Raw genomic sequence first — 13,545 nt, forward strand, 5'->3', positions numbered from 1 at the left:
TTGAGTTTTCGAAGCATAGATTTTTTTTTGTCATTCCTTTAAAGGCTTATTCCGAAATGATTTAGTCCCTAAACCCAGCCTATCTCTCAAAGGACAAAATGAATGTGAACCTTGTTTGGAAGGCTTCACTGTCCGAAGGTTTCCATGTGCCTCATCGGTGCTGCAGCTGTCCTTTCAGTAGGAGAGAGTGAGCTATGTTACCACAAAGTAGAGCATGACTTGAGGATATCTTTGGACATAGCGGCAGATGCATTTTCTAGTTTCATAGCATAGAGACAAGACCATTGGGTGGAGAATGAAAGTAGTGCTCTTACTCATGCAGTCACTTTTATCCCAAGCTGGAAGGAATTATGGCTGTAGTCTTGTTCTCTCATCTTTTTATCTTTTTTAGGGCTTCTCCTTTTGGTATCTATAACTCTTATCTAAGATCGAGGATCACGCCGCGGCCTTTTGATAGCCAACAATAGCGCCATTACCTCAGAAATTATGTATAGTTCTTTTGTAGAATACTTGCCAGAAAAGTTTTGAGAGCAAAAATAAAAGGATGACAGTGCATGACAACAAAGTAGTCTGTCATCTTTTCAGTTTCACTTTCATTTATTTTTAGCTGTGTTCGAGACTTGCCCAAACATCACCTGATAAACTGAAACATTAGATTCTACAGGATAGCCAATATTGTTTATATGTTTTGTTTGTTTACAATTTGAAATGTGTGTGCTCCAATCTTTTGTTTCTTCTTTTCTGTCTTCCTACAGAGGTTATCAGCCAGTGGCAAAGCGAGCCAAAAGAACGTGTCATCTCTCTTGTCCTCACCCATTTGCCATTGCTCAAACCGGGCAATATAGAAGCCAAGGGCGAGTACATGCGCCTACTACCACGCATCCTTGCGCACACTATCGAACATGGCCGCCACCTGGAAGAGTCTCGCCAACTCTTATCCTATGCCCTCATCCACCCTGCCACCTCCCTGGAGGACCGTGCTGCATTGGCCCTCTGGCTCAACCATCTTGAAGAAAGGGCCGCTGCCACGGGAGACTCACTCGAAAGGCCATCGCCTGCCGGCCCGCACCACCATCAGTCCACTCCACCGTCTACCCTTACATCATCGGGATCCTCCACCAACAGTTCCTCTTCAGGTAACCTATATGCTTTGCATCACCACCAGCGATACGGCTCGGACGATCGCCTCAATGGATGGCAAAGCAACAGGGATTCAGGGCTCGGAAGAGGCTGGCAGCAGCAGGGCTGTGAGAACGGACACCTGCCTCTCTACCCGTCATCCTCTGTACCAGCAACCATCAACACAATCGGAACTGGTGGCAGTGGTAATGCCAGTAAGTGTACTATCATTTATTATTTGACACTTTCACTTTCTGTCAAGGTTCTGCTCATCCTTTCTGGTCTGTTGTTGTGGAGCTTGCATTGAGTACAAGAACTCTATTTAGCTCCCCATTCTTTCACAATGAAGTTGTCACTGTGACTGATTAGTGTCTTCCCTTTTTTTGAATACGCAAAAATGTGAACAGCAACAACCAGTATAGGGCAAATATTTTCAATTGAATTTCAATCCTATCATTGTATAAAATCTCCTGAACCCACACTCGTTCAAGTTTTTGCTAGATGCTATTATCTTTCTTAGCGGCTTTTCAAAATGAACACCCTCATTTTTAGATTCACCCCCCCCCCCCCCCACAAACAAAATCACCCTTTGAAAGCCATCCATCCATCCATCCATCCAATATAGTATATATCGACTTAATATTCCAGTGGTAAATAATGATACACCTTTTTGTGCTGTACTAATTGCGTTGGGTTTTCTATGCGGTGGCGTGTAATTGTGTCACGAGTTTAGTTTTGTTTGGTTTTTACTTGCTGGATAGTGACCACATTACCATTTGTGATTTAAGTCAAACCAGGGTGGAAGATAACTAGAGTGGGTGTGTGATATCAAAGAACACAGTGAGAAGGCTGGCCTTTTGAAACTAAGCATAACTATGGTCTGAGCAGGATATTTTCAGACAAGAATGCAAGGGCTCTGTTTTTTTCTTGCTGGGACATGAAAGAAACAGCTGAGGGTTTATAAATAAAGACATATTTAAAACTCTGCTGGCAGCACCAAGAAATATCATCTTATATTTTTGACTGCCTGTAGCCTTAGACTTACACATACAATCTCAGGGTTTTCACGCTGATGAACCGCACCGGATTGAATAAAAACATTTGAGAAATATTCTTGCCGACGTAGAGGAATTGTGTGCAATTTCTATTATATGCCACATCGACAATGATCAATGTGTGAGCCATCTGTTTGCATAAACATTCTTAGGAGTTTTTATTCTCTAGTACTAAATGAGTAACAGTAAGCAAGTCGTAAACTCCGGCGGTTATGATCATTCTTTCTAGAATGTTATTTTGCTGTCACATCGTCATGTGTGCTATTGATGGGACCATCCATTTGACCCCGGCTCATAGTTTGAGCTCCAGCCCAAGCCACAGCAGAGCATGCCATACATCCCTTCCCTTGTAAGGCATCCTTTGTGGGAGACTGTATTTAGGGTAAATGGCTAATATTTAGGGACTGGAACATGTAATGTTAGCTGGGCACCTATTTTAAACAGGGCCCATGAAGTACTATACATAGCGCCGACAGTCAGAAGACCACATATAAGATGGGCGAAGAGGCAGGAGTGTTGGAAGCAGCTTACCCCGTCAGAATGGTGACAGATATCAATGCTTTGACGTTCCACCAATTCATCCAGGTTATATGCCATCACAGCCTGGGGAAAACATTCTTGAGTGCTCCTCTTGTGATACTTGATCAAATGGATAATATAATTATTGGAATGTATATTTTTTTGAAAATAAAAAAATGAAGCGAAGCCTTTATTAAAACTTCAAGTAGGGCATAAAATCTCTGTTTTCTCTCAACATTATATTCACAATATTTCTAAGTAAATACATAGAAAAACATGTAATTGTCCAGTAGTGTAGTAGTTTAAGACATTTGTGAGCCCAGCTGAGTGCTGAACATACGATATGAAGTGAGTCTACAACAAATGTTTCGTTTTGGGCTGTTTAATCAATGCTGCTGTTGAAATTGGCATTGTGACATAAAGGCCTTGATCAGTGTGTGTTGAACTGACACTCCACGCGCAAACTTAGAAAGCCAGGACAGCTGTCGAAAAAGTCCCACAAAACCATACACATGTATCATTGAACAAAAGTTTACAACAAGCTTACCTCACGTATAATGTCTTGACTAGTATTTCATTTTTGCAAGTGGTTGGCGACCAGTCTTGTGTGTACCTTGCCTCCAGCTCAAATTCAGCAGGGGCTGCCTCAAGCTCACTTTCAAGCGTAATGAGGACAAGTGGTATAGAAATTGAATAGCTGTGTAGTATTTGAATTGACTCAGCAAATGTTGATCTTCATTAGCTTTGTGGGACATTCATTAAATGGGTGGGGCTTGTGTCAGGCAATCGGGCGTTTGTGTAGAAGCACTATGAGTGAACTGCACAAACAATAGAAGTACTACATAGTGTTGTTGTGGCGACCATTTCCTTGAACACAGGAATAAACCTTACCTGTCTTATGTCTCACAGTCCTAACGAGTGGAAGTGGCAACCAGCCACACAGTCCTCTGAAGCGCTCAGTGTCTCTAACTCCACCAATGAGTGGCCCAAACAACCATCCTATGGGTCCTGTCTGGCTGTCCCAGGAAGATCTGCGTAGTAGTAGAGGCCCAGCCCCCGATCACGCGCCCCTCTCCCCTCAAAGCAGCATTGCTTCCTCAGGCAGCGGAGGAAGTGAACATCTGGAAGAGGCCAGTTTGGGAGGAGGTTTAAGTCTACATCGCAGTTGCTTCCATGAGGAGGGCAGTGGCATGAGGGGTGAGTCGGAAGGGTTTTATTTTCTGTCAAGCAAAAGTAAACATTTTGAATTGTATTGTGGAAGGCGCTGAAATGTACATTATGAAGAAGGCGCCCTTAAAACTCAGGCCATGTACCTATCGACAGGTGCACGAGTCTCCTAGGAAAGTTAGGACAGATTTACGCTTCATTGTGATGCAATTTCTTCCGTCCACAAATTGCTGTTCAGTATACATCATGGTATCATAAATAGAAAAAAACACACGCAATTAGACATCATCAGATGGAAATCAGGTCTCTTCTAAATGTGGGTCAAAATGTAATGTGTCTGCCAAAATAAGTGCAGCGTAAACACACAACTTGGCTATCATGTAGAACATTCGTGCAAACTTGATGTCATTAAAATATACCAATTGGGGATGTCTACTGTCAGCCAAATAATAACACTGAAAGATGGTCTAAATATGTTACATCTATAGGTAAGCAAAATTATTGCCCACACTGAATTAATATAGAAGTTATTCACATTGAATTAATGGGGTGAAATCCATGTTAACTACTATAATTAGTTATTGGAAATGTTGGCCTTTATGACTTGACTACAGGTAAGTCGATTGTCCGTCTTCCACATGGGTTTAAAATGCAGCAAATTGGGAATTCTACACTATTATATATCATTTTTTTGTTGACTCGCATTTGTTCGCTTGGAAACTACACAAGGGTTCCGTCAAGCAGAGGAGAGGAGGGGCCCCTCCTTCTCTGATATAAAAAAAAAAAAAATTGGTTAGTGAATCTGGTGGCTGGTGGTTCTGTTAGTTGGGCTGTGTATTTTGGTTTGACAATTTATTAGCTGTAAAAGAAATAAGTCTGTCCATTGATGGAGTATGTCAACTTCCTCGCTCCGCATTCTCGACGGCTGCTCCATTTTGGTTCGGTCTCAGCAGGTATTGGAAGCTGGCTTATTTTCCTACATTGTGTTTATTTTACCACAGTGTGTGTCTGTTTGTGCTTGTGTTGCTAATGTGTGTGACATAGTAATAAAGTGTTGATAGCTGGTTGTGTTGTGGAGTTCCAGATGATTACAGAATTGCAATGATTTTTTTCTTCTATTGTTGTCAAATCTTAACCATAAAAACACATATACAGGACGCTGTGTTTGTGATGAATTGCCGAATCTGATTGGATTGCCGCAAGGAGATTTGAGATAAAAGTTCAAATTTTTCAACTTGAGCAAATGGGTGAACGATGCTTCCTTGTTGAGGAAGTCTGGGCACGTCCAACCAGGAGGAGGCCCTGGGGAAGATTGGGACATGCTGAGATTGCAATGTGTCTCGGCTGATCAGGAAATACTGAGAATGACAAAATGGCTGGGAGAGGGAATCCTGTGCTTCCCTTCCTCTCCAACTCCCACCCACAGCCTAACTTCAAAGAAGCCGAATAGGATGGATGGAATGATGGGGAATTTCAGAAATATTGTAACACATTCAGACATTACCAACCAGTGGCAAATTATCCAATTTCACTGTTTGTCCCAAAATTTGATTAATTAGTTACAAATACATCTTTGATCTCCTATCTATGCTGGCGACCAGTAGAAGTAGATGGTACACTAAACCTGTTTATCCAACATTCATAAAACTGAGTCTGTTATGGTAGATTTGTGACTACATTATGACAATATCATTTTTTCTGAATTTAGTTTCTTTGTTTTTATTATTATTATTATTATTATCGTTACCATTGTTTGGCAATCTGCCGTGAGATTTTTCCAATGGTGCCTTAGCTCAGTAAGGATTGTTCCAGTCTGAATTAAAAATCAGCACTATAACTTTGTATATGTAAAAAAAACAAAAAAAACAACGTAAATGGTAAATCCTTAGATGCCAAGATTTTCATACAAATATAAAGTTTTAATCAGATTTTTTTTAAGGCTTGCTTTAGTCTTGTATTACTTTACCATTTACCCTAAAATGCTGGCATGTGTGTTTGTGTACTACAGATGTTCCTGCATGGCTGAAGAGTCTCCGTCTTCATAAGTATGCAGCGCTGTTTTCTACCATGACCTATGATGAAATGATGTCACTGACTGAAGAACAACTGGAGGCACAGGTACACACTGACTTTTGGTTATGGACTATAGGTCTTTGAGTCAAACTCTACCTTTAACTTATGTACTTCATTTTAGTTTTTTTTGTTTAACCTTGACGCCTGTTCGGAAGGTGCATATGTTTTGATGCTTTGTTGTTCTCGTTACTGTTGTTTCTGCAGAAAGTCACCAAAGGAGCAAGACACAAGATTGTTATTAGTATTCAAAAGCTAAAAGAGAGACAAAACCTGCTGCGCAGCCTTGAAAAAGTCAGTTACCTATTTTGTGTGCGTGTGTATGTGCGTGATATCTTGTGAGTTGTACCTATTTCCATGCGTCTCTTTCCTTTGTGTCCCTTCCCACCGCCAGGATGTATTAGAGGGCAGTAATCTGCGTGTACCGCTGCAAGAACTTCATCAGATGATCATGACGCCTATCAAGGCTTTCAGTAGTGGCGAGGAGACGTCCTTGCAGCGCCCTCTCCTGAATCCGGAATCCAAAAGCTCTGCACCTGGATCACATCTCGCTGGAGGAGGTGGAGAGGCTGAGGCAAGCTCAAGTGTCATTGCAGAGGGGGATCTACCAAGCCAGTTCACTCGTGTCATGGGCAAAGGTGAGCCGAGGACACAGCTGGTCAGTTGAATTAATATTGAGAAATTATCATCAAGAAAAAAATTAATAATTTCCTATCTTGGTCTCAGTTTGCACTCAGCTTCTGGTGTCAAGGTCAGATGAGGACAACATCAGCTCCTACCTACAACTCATTGACAAGTGTCTTATCCATGAGGTACGCATTACCACTGCTAGTTCTATTCGTCCATCGTTTTAGTAAATTAGGTCGACCATAGCTAAGTTCCCTAATCTAACTCGCAAAGCTTTCTTGAAGTACGAGCAATTCTCAAAATTACAATAATCCTCCAGTAGAATTGGAGGAGAAACTGAAATGCCACGTCGTGGTAAAGTTCAGCAGAAGTGCTTTTGGTCAATGACAGCATTCAAGTGATCTGTCAGTTGTTTTGAATGATGCATTTTCTGTTTCAACACCCTAGTCATGCACTCTACTGAACTCTGTTCTCTTCCCTTGACCATCAGTCCTTTGGTGAAACTCAAAAGAAGAGGCTGTTGTCATGGAAACAGCAGGTCCAGAGGCTGTTCAGATCCATTCCGAGAAAAACGCTCCTTGACATTGCAGGTTACCGAACGCAGAGGAGGTATATATACACTATGTTGCTTGCGTTCTGCATTGCACCCCGTACATGAGTCAAGGAACTAAACGAGTTGGCATGTTTTGTCCTGTAGCAGTCGTGGATTCGGTCAGTCCAATTCCCTCCCTACCACAAGCTGTGTTGGGGGCAGTGTTATGGCACGGAGAAGCCTTCGGCAGTTCCAGATGCCCTCGAGGAGTTTACCAGGTGCAAGGCTAGGCCTGCTAAGCAGTAGTGGCCTGCTGGGACCCACGCCTCGCAGTAGCAGCAGCACACCCACGGGCCCCAAGCAGGGGAGACAGGTGAGTCACACGGCAGGATTCTATTTTTCGGCCCAAATTTAGACTCCCCTCCCGACAGTCGTAGGTCGGCCCCGATTCCAGTAATGCCTCCAAAGATAATCTTACCAGATAATCATGCTGCGTGTGGTGTTTTCAGGCTGCTCCCCACTGCTTGGAAGAACATGCGACCTCAAATTAGGGATATTCAACATGTTGGATTTTTTGGGGGGCCGACTTCACACCATGTATGGTGTCCCCCGAGCACAAACAATCATGTAGCCGGTTGACAGCGACATGCAGACAATCAGTAAATGAGGTGACGAGGTGGCATGGAAGCGCAGTGGGGAATCCAAAATCAAAATAGTTATGGGGCCATAGAAAGTTTTTATTTTTTATGACCCTTTTTTTCTATTAAAAAAATCGAAACAAAAACTGTCCGCCATTTGTTCACTCTGAAGTCACAATTTATCTTGGGAGGTTTTGCAAGATTTGACGTGACGTCTGACGTGAAGAAAATTGTGTGTGATGTGTTGCTCCTGCCATATATGTTCAAAACTGTGATTTTTTTATCTTATTTTTAGTTGTGTGTGCGTGTGTATGTGTGTGCGTGTGTGTGTGTGTGCGTGTGTGTATATAGTATACATACAGACACACATACACACACACATTCCATAGTGCAAAAATAAGACAAAGGAATGGGGTGTAGTGTTGGCGTCAGACAAATGAAATGAGGTGGATGGAACTTTAGGGAAGTCACCCCGCATACCATAAACCTTGCGTCAGTGCTGAAACAGGAGGAGCTATAAAGCTGCTTCAGGCTCGTCCTGGCACTCTTTGGTCAGGGCTGACCCATTTCAGTGGAAACCGCGGTCTCTCTCTCTCTCACACATACTCATCCCCAACAATGGGAGGAAATACCTCAGTTCCTTTTCCCCATACCTCCTTGTGTGTCTGTATTGTAGATGTGTGCAGAGGAAACTAGGGAGAGATATGTGAGGCGTACTACTTTGGCAGAGGTGTTTGTGAGGGAGGGGCAAAGACACAACAGAGGGAGAGAGCGAGAGAATTTACGTTTGAATATGAGAGAAATAAAGAGCGCGAGAAGCAGTGAGAACAGAGCATAGGCATTTCCTGTTTTTCCTTGGCCCGCGGCACTGGAGGTCCATGAGTGGGGTTGTAGAGAGAGCAAGTGTGTGGGGGGGTTGTAGTGTTGGAGGTTATAATAGGCAGGTTACAGTGAGAGATTTCTGTGATCACAGAACCATCAAACGTTTCATTGTAAATAGTCAACAATGTTGCAAGAAACGTGCTCAGGAAAAAAAGACGCAAATTAACTGAGAAAGATTTGAGAAGACACAAACATGAAGCTACCAGGAACCCATTATCCATCAGTGCTACCATTTTGCAGAACTTCAATAACTGATAAGATGAGAGTGACTCTTGACGGACCAGCCGGACCCGTGGCTGGATCACTAACAGCCACAGAGCTCCACTTCAAATCAGACACCAGCAAGGTGTCGTTACGTAAAATGAGCTGGTTGGACCTTTTCGAGTCAAAGGTGGACTTCAAATTAACTCTAAAATTAAAACTTAATTAAAATGAACTAACTGCCATTCCATCCCCTGATCAAAGTACTCCACTTGGTAGCTCGCCGGTAAAGTCCTTTAAGATGATAGAATGAAGACGTGGCCCCCTTCTTCACCTGACCTAAACTCTATTGAGAATTTGTAGCCCCTTTCTAAATGGGAGATTTATGCTGGAGGAAAACGGTACACCTCTGTGAACAATGACTGGGAGGCTGTGGTTGTTCCTGCACAAAATGTTAATCGTCATCAGATCAAGAAGTTGACAGAATCCATGGATGGAAGTCGTGCAACTGTTATTAAAAAAAAGGGTGGCTGTATTGGTCTGTTTTTTTTTTTTAATTTTGAGTTTATAATCTCACTTTAACGAATGAAAACAAACAAGTGAGATGGGGAAATTTCTATTTTTACTTTAGTCGCATAATAATTCTGCACACTATATACCTAATAATTGTCTACACAGAAATTTTTCCAAGAAAGCCAGAATCTCACTTTTACTCTCTTAAGTATTCAAGTTTAGGGTTCATTAACATTATGGTTGACCGCGAACACTAAAGTTGTTCAAAAACAAAATGAATCCTCAAAAATACAATTTGCCTAATAATTCTGCACACAGTCTATATTTTTGTGGCTCACTATGGGAAGTAGAGACATTAAAAGTCGACTAAAAAAAACAATTTTATGTTGTATTTCATACAAAACTTAAAAACAAACATTTTGTTGTATTTTATACAAAACATAAAAACAAAAATTTTTATGCCTATCGTTATTAGCACACAAACGTTTACGAACATACAATCCCACAGTTGAGACTCTTAACATTTTAATAGTTTTGCAAGGCAAGTGATTAAACAATATAAAGCAAGTGGAACCTCTCACATCAAACACAGTGCAGACCAATCTCAAAATCATCTCAACCAATATTCATGGGGAAATGTGAGAATACCACGTGCAGTATTTATGCCATTCAATTTCTCTACTGCTTATCCGAGCAAAGGTCGCAAGGTGGCTATTTCAGCTGACTTCGGGCAAGCGGCAAGGTACACCCTCCAATCACAGGACACAAACTGTATGTTAAATTTACAATTTAGCATAAATAGTCACTTTACCAAATTTTGCCATCCGTCCTCTGTTCTTCGTCACCAACCTAGGCACCCTTACGTCCTTATTCATAGAATAATCATCCCCGTCTGTCCTCGTCCTTGAAAAGGGCTTCCGAACCCGGTCCCTCTATCATCAGTCTGGAAAAAAACAGTCCAACAGATGAGAAACCCAATTTCATTAAAATGGTGGAGTGGATATATCTTTACCATATGGCGGCGGTAGACGTTCACTTTTTTGTGTGTGCGTGTTACAGTCCACGATGTTTTTGTGGCCGTTTAATAGTTTTGTGTGTTGATGGGGTCCTGCTCCTACCTGATTGGTGGCCCACGTCTCCGACTCAGCTAACCAATCAGTGGTCGTCACAGTCTTTCAATTAATGAACCTAAGCAGCATAATTTCTGGAATCTGAGAAGAAGTACCCATAGAATATATCAATTTTCACATGTAAAAAACTATATTGCATTTTTAAGACGTCATAATAAATAGTCTGCTATTGCATTTGTGTCGACTGCATAGTAACTATCACAATAGTCAGCAGAGTTCCCAAAACTTCTGTTTGAATATTTGTGCAAAAGAGCAACTAGTAACCAATCTAGCAACCTTTGGTGATGACATGGAGACCTTTGGAGACTCCGGGAGTCCCTCATCCAAGGCAGTAGATGTTCAACCTTTTGTGTCCAAACTATGCTTGGGTGAATAATCCATTGTCTAGTTTTATCAGTCCCCAGAGACCCAACTATTTGTATTTGTCAGAGGTTAACTATTGCAAAGTTATCTTTGATAGCAAGTGAGTATGTGTATGGCATATACATATCCGGCTGATATCTAAAAATGTTGACTGTTTTTTTCCCCCCCCCACTTCATCAAGTTGATTGGTCTTGCTTCTGTATTTTTTTTCCCTTCAGGGTCTGTGGTTTGCCAATCCTGGAGGCAGCAACAGTATGCCGAGTCGAACTCACAGCTCCGTGCAACGGACCCGCTCCCTGCCTGTTCATACAACTCCGCAAACTATGGTCATGTTCCAACAAGCTGGTAGGAACCTTTGAAAAAAAATCTCACACATACTCATATGTTCTTTGTGTAGGACTCAAATTTTGTCTTTGCAATTAGGGCAACTTGCAGCTTGTCATTAGAAACATATAACTAATGTATTATTTCATAATTGGACACTGCCTACTAACACTGATTTATTTGCATAAGTCTAAAATTTCAAGTCACGTCAGGAACAGCAACAGTCTTAATAAGTTCTTACCTCCCCAAAATGTTTTCTTTAACCAAAGACCAAATACCATGCTGACATGAATCCTAAACATTTGTGCAAAACTGCTCACTTTGAATATCATCTAAGTAGCTGATGAAAATAATCAACACTGGATTGCTGCACTGAAAACACTGCAAACACACTGAAAACACAGAACCATTGCAAACACTGAAAACATATAACTTTTGTTGTTGCTTGCATATTTAGAGTAGAATGTGCCAACATAAAACAACAAAACACTGTATTCAATCAATGTGACAACACATAGTCCTTATATCGCTGGGGTTGTATCACTACGCGACCGGCTCTGGTTGTGGCAGGGGTATTCCCGTTCCCAGTTTCTTTGGGGGTATGTCCTTCTGCGATCATATGAGGAACAGGAACTGCCTCTGCATTTTCCTTGGCCTGTAGCTGATTGGGGATGTTGACCTCCATCGGGTCATTGAGGGTCACTCCCTGTGCCCGCCTGAGGTGCCTGCGATTTCTTCTTATGACTCCTCCCGAGAGCAACTGCACCTCGTAGGACCTCCCATCCACCGGTTTCAGCACCCGGCCCAATCTCTAGACAGTGTGAGGTGGGAGTGGCTGTATCCTCACACAGTCACCTGTTTTAAGTATGTCCAAGTCCTTAGCTGCTCTGTTGTAGTATGCACTCTGACACTGCTCTTTGTTCTTTAGATTCCGACTTATCTGCACCCGTTGTGGTTTCAGCAGGCTTTCTTTTGTTGGTAGCAGTGTCTGGGTTCTGCGAATGAGTAGGCTCTGTGCTGGGCTGCTTTCCAGGCCCTGTGACGGTGTGTTGCGGTGGTCTAGAAGAGCCAGATAAGGATCCCTATCGGCTGCTTTGGCTTTGATAAGAAGTTGTTTGGCTGTCTTAACAGCTGATTCAGCCTTGCCGTTGCTCTGTGGATAGCCTGGTGATGAGGTCATATGCCGGAAACCCCACCGTTCACTGAATTTTTTAAAGTCCTGGGATGCATATTGTGGCCCATTGTCTGAGACCACCGTATCCGGAATGCCTTGGCGTGCAAAGTGACCTTTAAGTTTCTTTAGCACCGTGGTCGACTTTGTATCCGGCAAGTAGTCAAGTTCCCAAAAGTTTGAGAAATAATCCACAGTGATGAGATAGTCTCTGCCATCCAGAACAAAAAGATCCGTGCCCACCTTAGCTCAGGGCCTGTGCGGAACATCATGTGACATCAATGTTTCTTTCTGCTGTTTATTGTCCATTGACCTACAGATTTCACATTTGGCAACATATTGCTTGACCTGCCAGAAGACTCATTCTCTAGCTCTCTGTAGGCATCCTTCAATGCCCAGATGAGATGAGTGCAATTGCCCAGTGTGCCTTCTGCATGAGCGCTGCGCCCAACCTAGTGTCTGAGGCGTCGCACTCTGACAGCTCCTCATCCGGATTGTAATATTTCAGCACTAGAGCATTCATTATTGTCTCTTTAAGTTTGAGGAATGCCTCAGCGTGCTCTGTTGTCCATTTCCAATCCTCGTCTTTGTGCGTCAGGTCCCTCAGTACTTTGCATTGGTCTGAGAGATGAGGGCAAAACTTTGTGAGGTAATTGATCATACCGAGAAGCCTCTGCACTCCTTTCACATCTGTCGGCGCTGGCATCTGCTCCACTGCACGCACTTTTTCCGGATCCGCTTTGAGTCCCTCTGCCGACAAGCGGTGTCCAATGTATGTGGTCTCCTTCTGTCCCAATCTGAATTTTTCCGCGTTTAGTTTTATGTTCTTTTCCCTGCATCTGTCAAGAAACTGCTTCAGTTTGTCATCATGGTCCCGTTCTGCTTCCTCCTGTGTCTCCCCTTGTCCTGTGATCAGGATGTCATCTGCAACAATGTACAGACCGGGCACATTGTCCAAGGCCTGTGTGAGCTTTCGCTGAAATATTTCCGGGGCTGGACTTATGCCCATCGGCATCCTCAGCCATCTGTAACGTCCAAAGGGAGTGGCAAATGTTAAATAGCTGGACTCCTCCTCCAGCTGTACATGCCAAAATCCACTCTTGACGTCACACACTGTGAACACTTTGGCTCTCGACAAGTCAGGTAAAATGTCCTCAGTGGTTGGAAGTGGGAAGTGGCTGCGCTTCAATGCTCTGTTTAATAGTTTAGGATCAATACAGACTCTTGGCTTGCC

At 42.7% G+C, this 13,545-nt stretch overlaps 1 protein-coding gene across 4 annotated transcripts in view; it reads left to right on the plus strand.

Moving 5' to 3' along the window:
- The window catches only part of samd4a (sterile alpha motif domain containing 4A), a 38,732-nt gene that overhangs the window by 17,726 nt on the left and 7,461 nt on the right, over positions 1 to 13,545 (plus strand). The window contains exons 3-11 of one of the 4 annotated variants that reach the window (XM_037246796.1): positions 756 to 1,334; positions 3,603 to 3,890; positions 5,869 to 5,978; positions 6,138 to 6,224; positions 6,325 to 6,568; positions 6,657 to 6,742; positions 7,048 to 7,166; positions 7,255 to 7,462; positions 11,035 to 11,161. In XM_037246796.1, the coding sequence (XP_037102691.1) occupies positions 756 to 1,334; positions 3,603 to 3,890; positions 5,869 to 5,978; positions 6,138 to 6,224; positions 6,325 to 6,568; positions 6,657 to 6,742; positions 7,048 to 7,166; positions 7,255 to 7,462; positions 11,035 to 11,161 (1,848 nt within the window). The remainder of the gene's footprint in view (positions 1 to 755; positions 1,335 to 3,602; positions 3,891 to 5,868; positions 5,979 to 6,137; positions 6,225 to 6,324; positions 6,569 to 6,656; positions 6,743 to 7,047; positions 7,167 to 7,254; positions 7,463 to 11,034; positions 11,162 to 13,545) is intronic. The other 3 variants (XM_037246797.1, XM_037246798.1, XM_037246799.1) reach the window with 3 other exon arrangements.

The sequence above is a fragment of the Syngnathus acus genome, chromosome 3, assembly GCF_901709675.1.
Source record: "Syngnathus acus chromosome 3, fSynAcu1.2, whole genome shotgun sequence".
Taxonomy (NCBI): domain Eukaryota; kingdom Metazoa; phylum Chordata; class Actinopteri; order Syngnathiformes; family Syngnathidae; genus Syngnathus; species Syngnathus acus.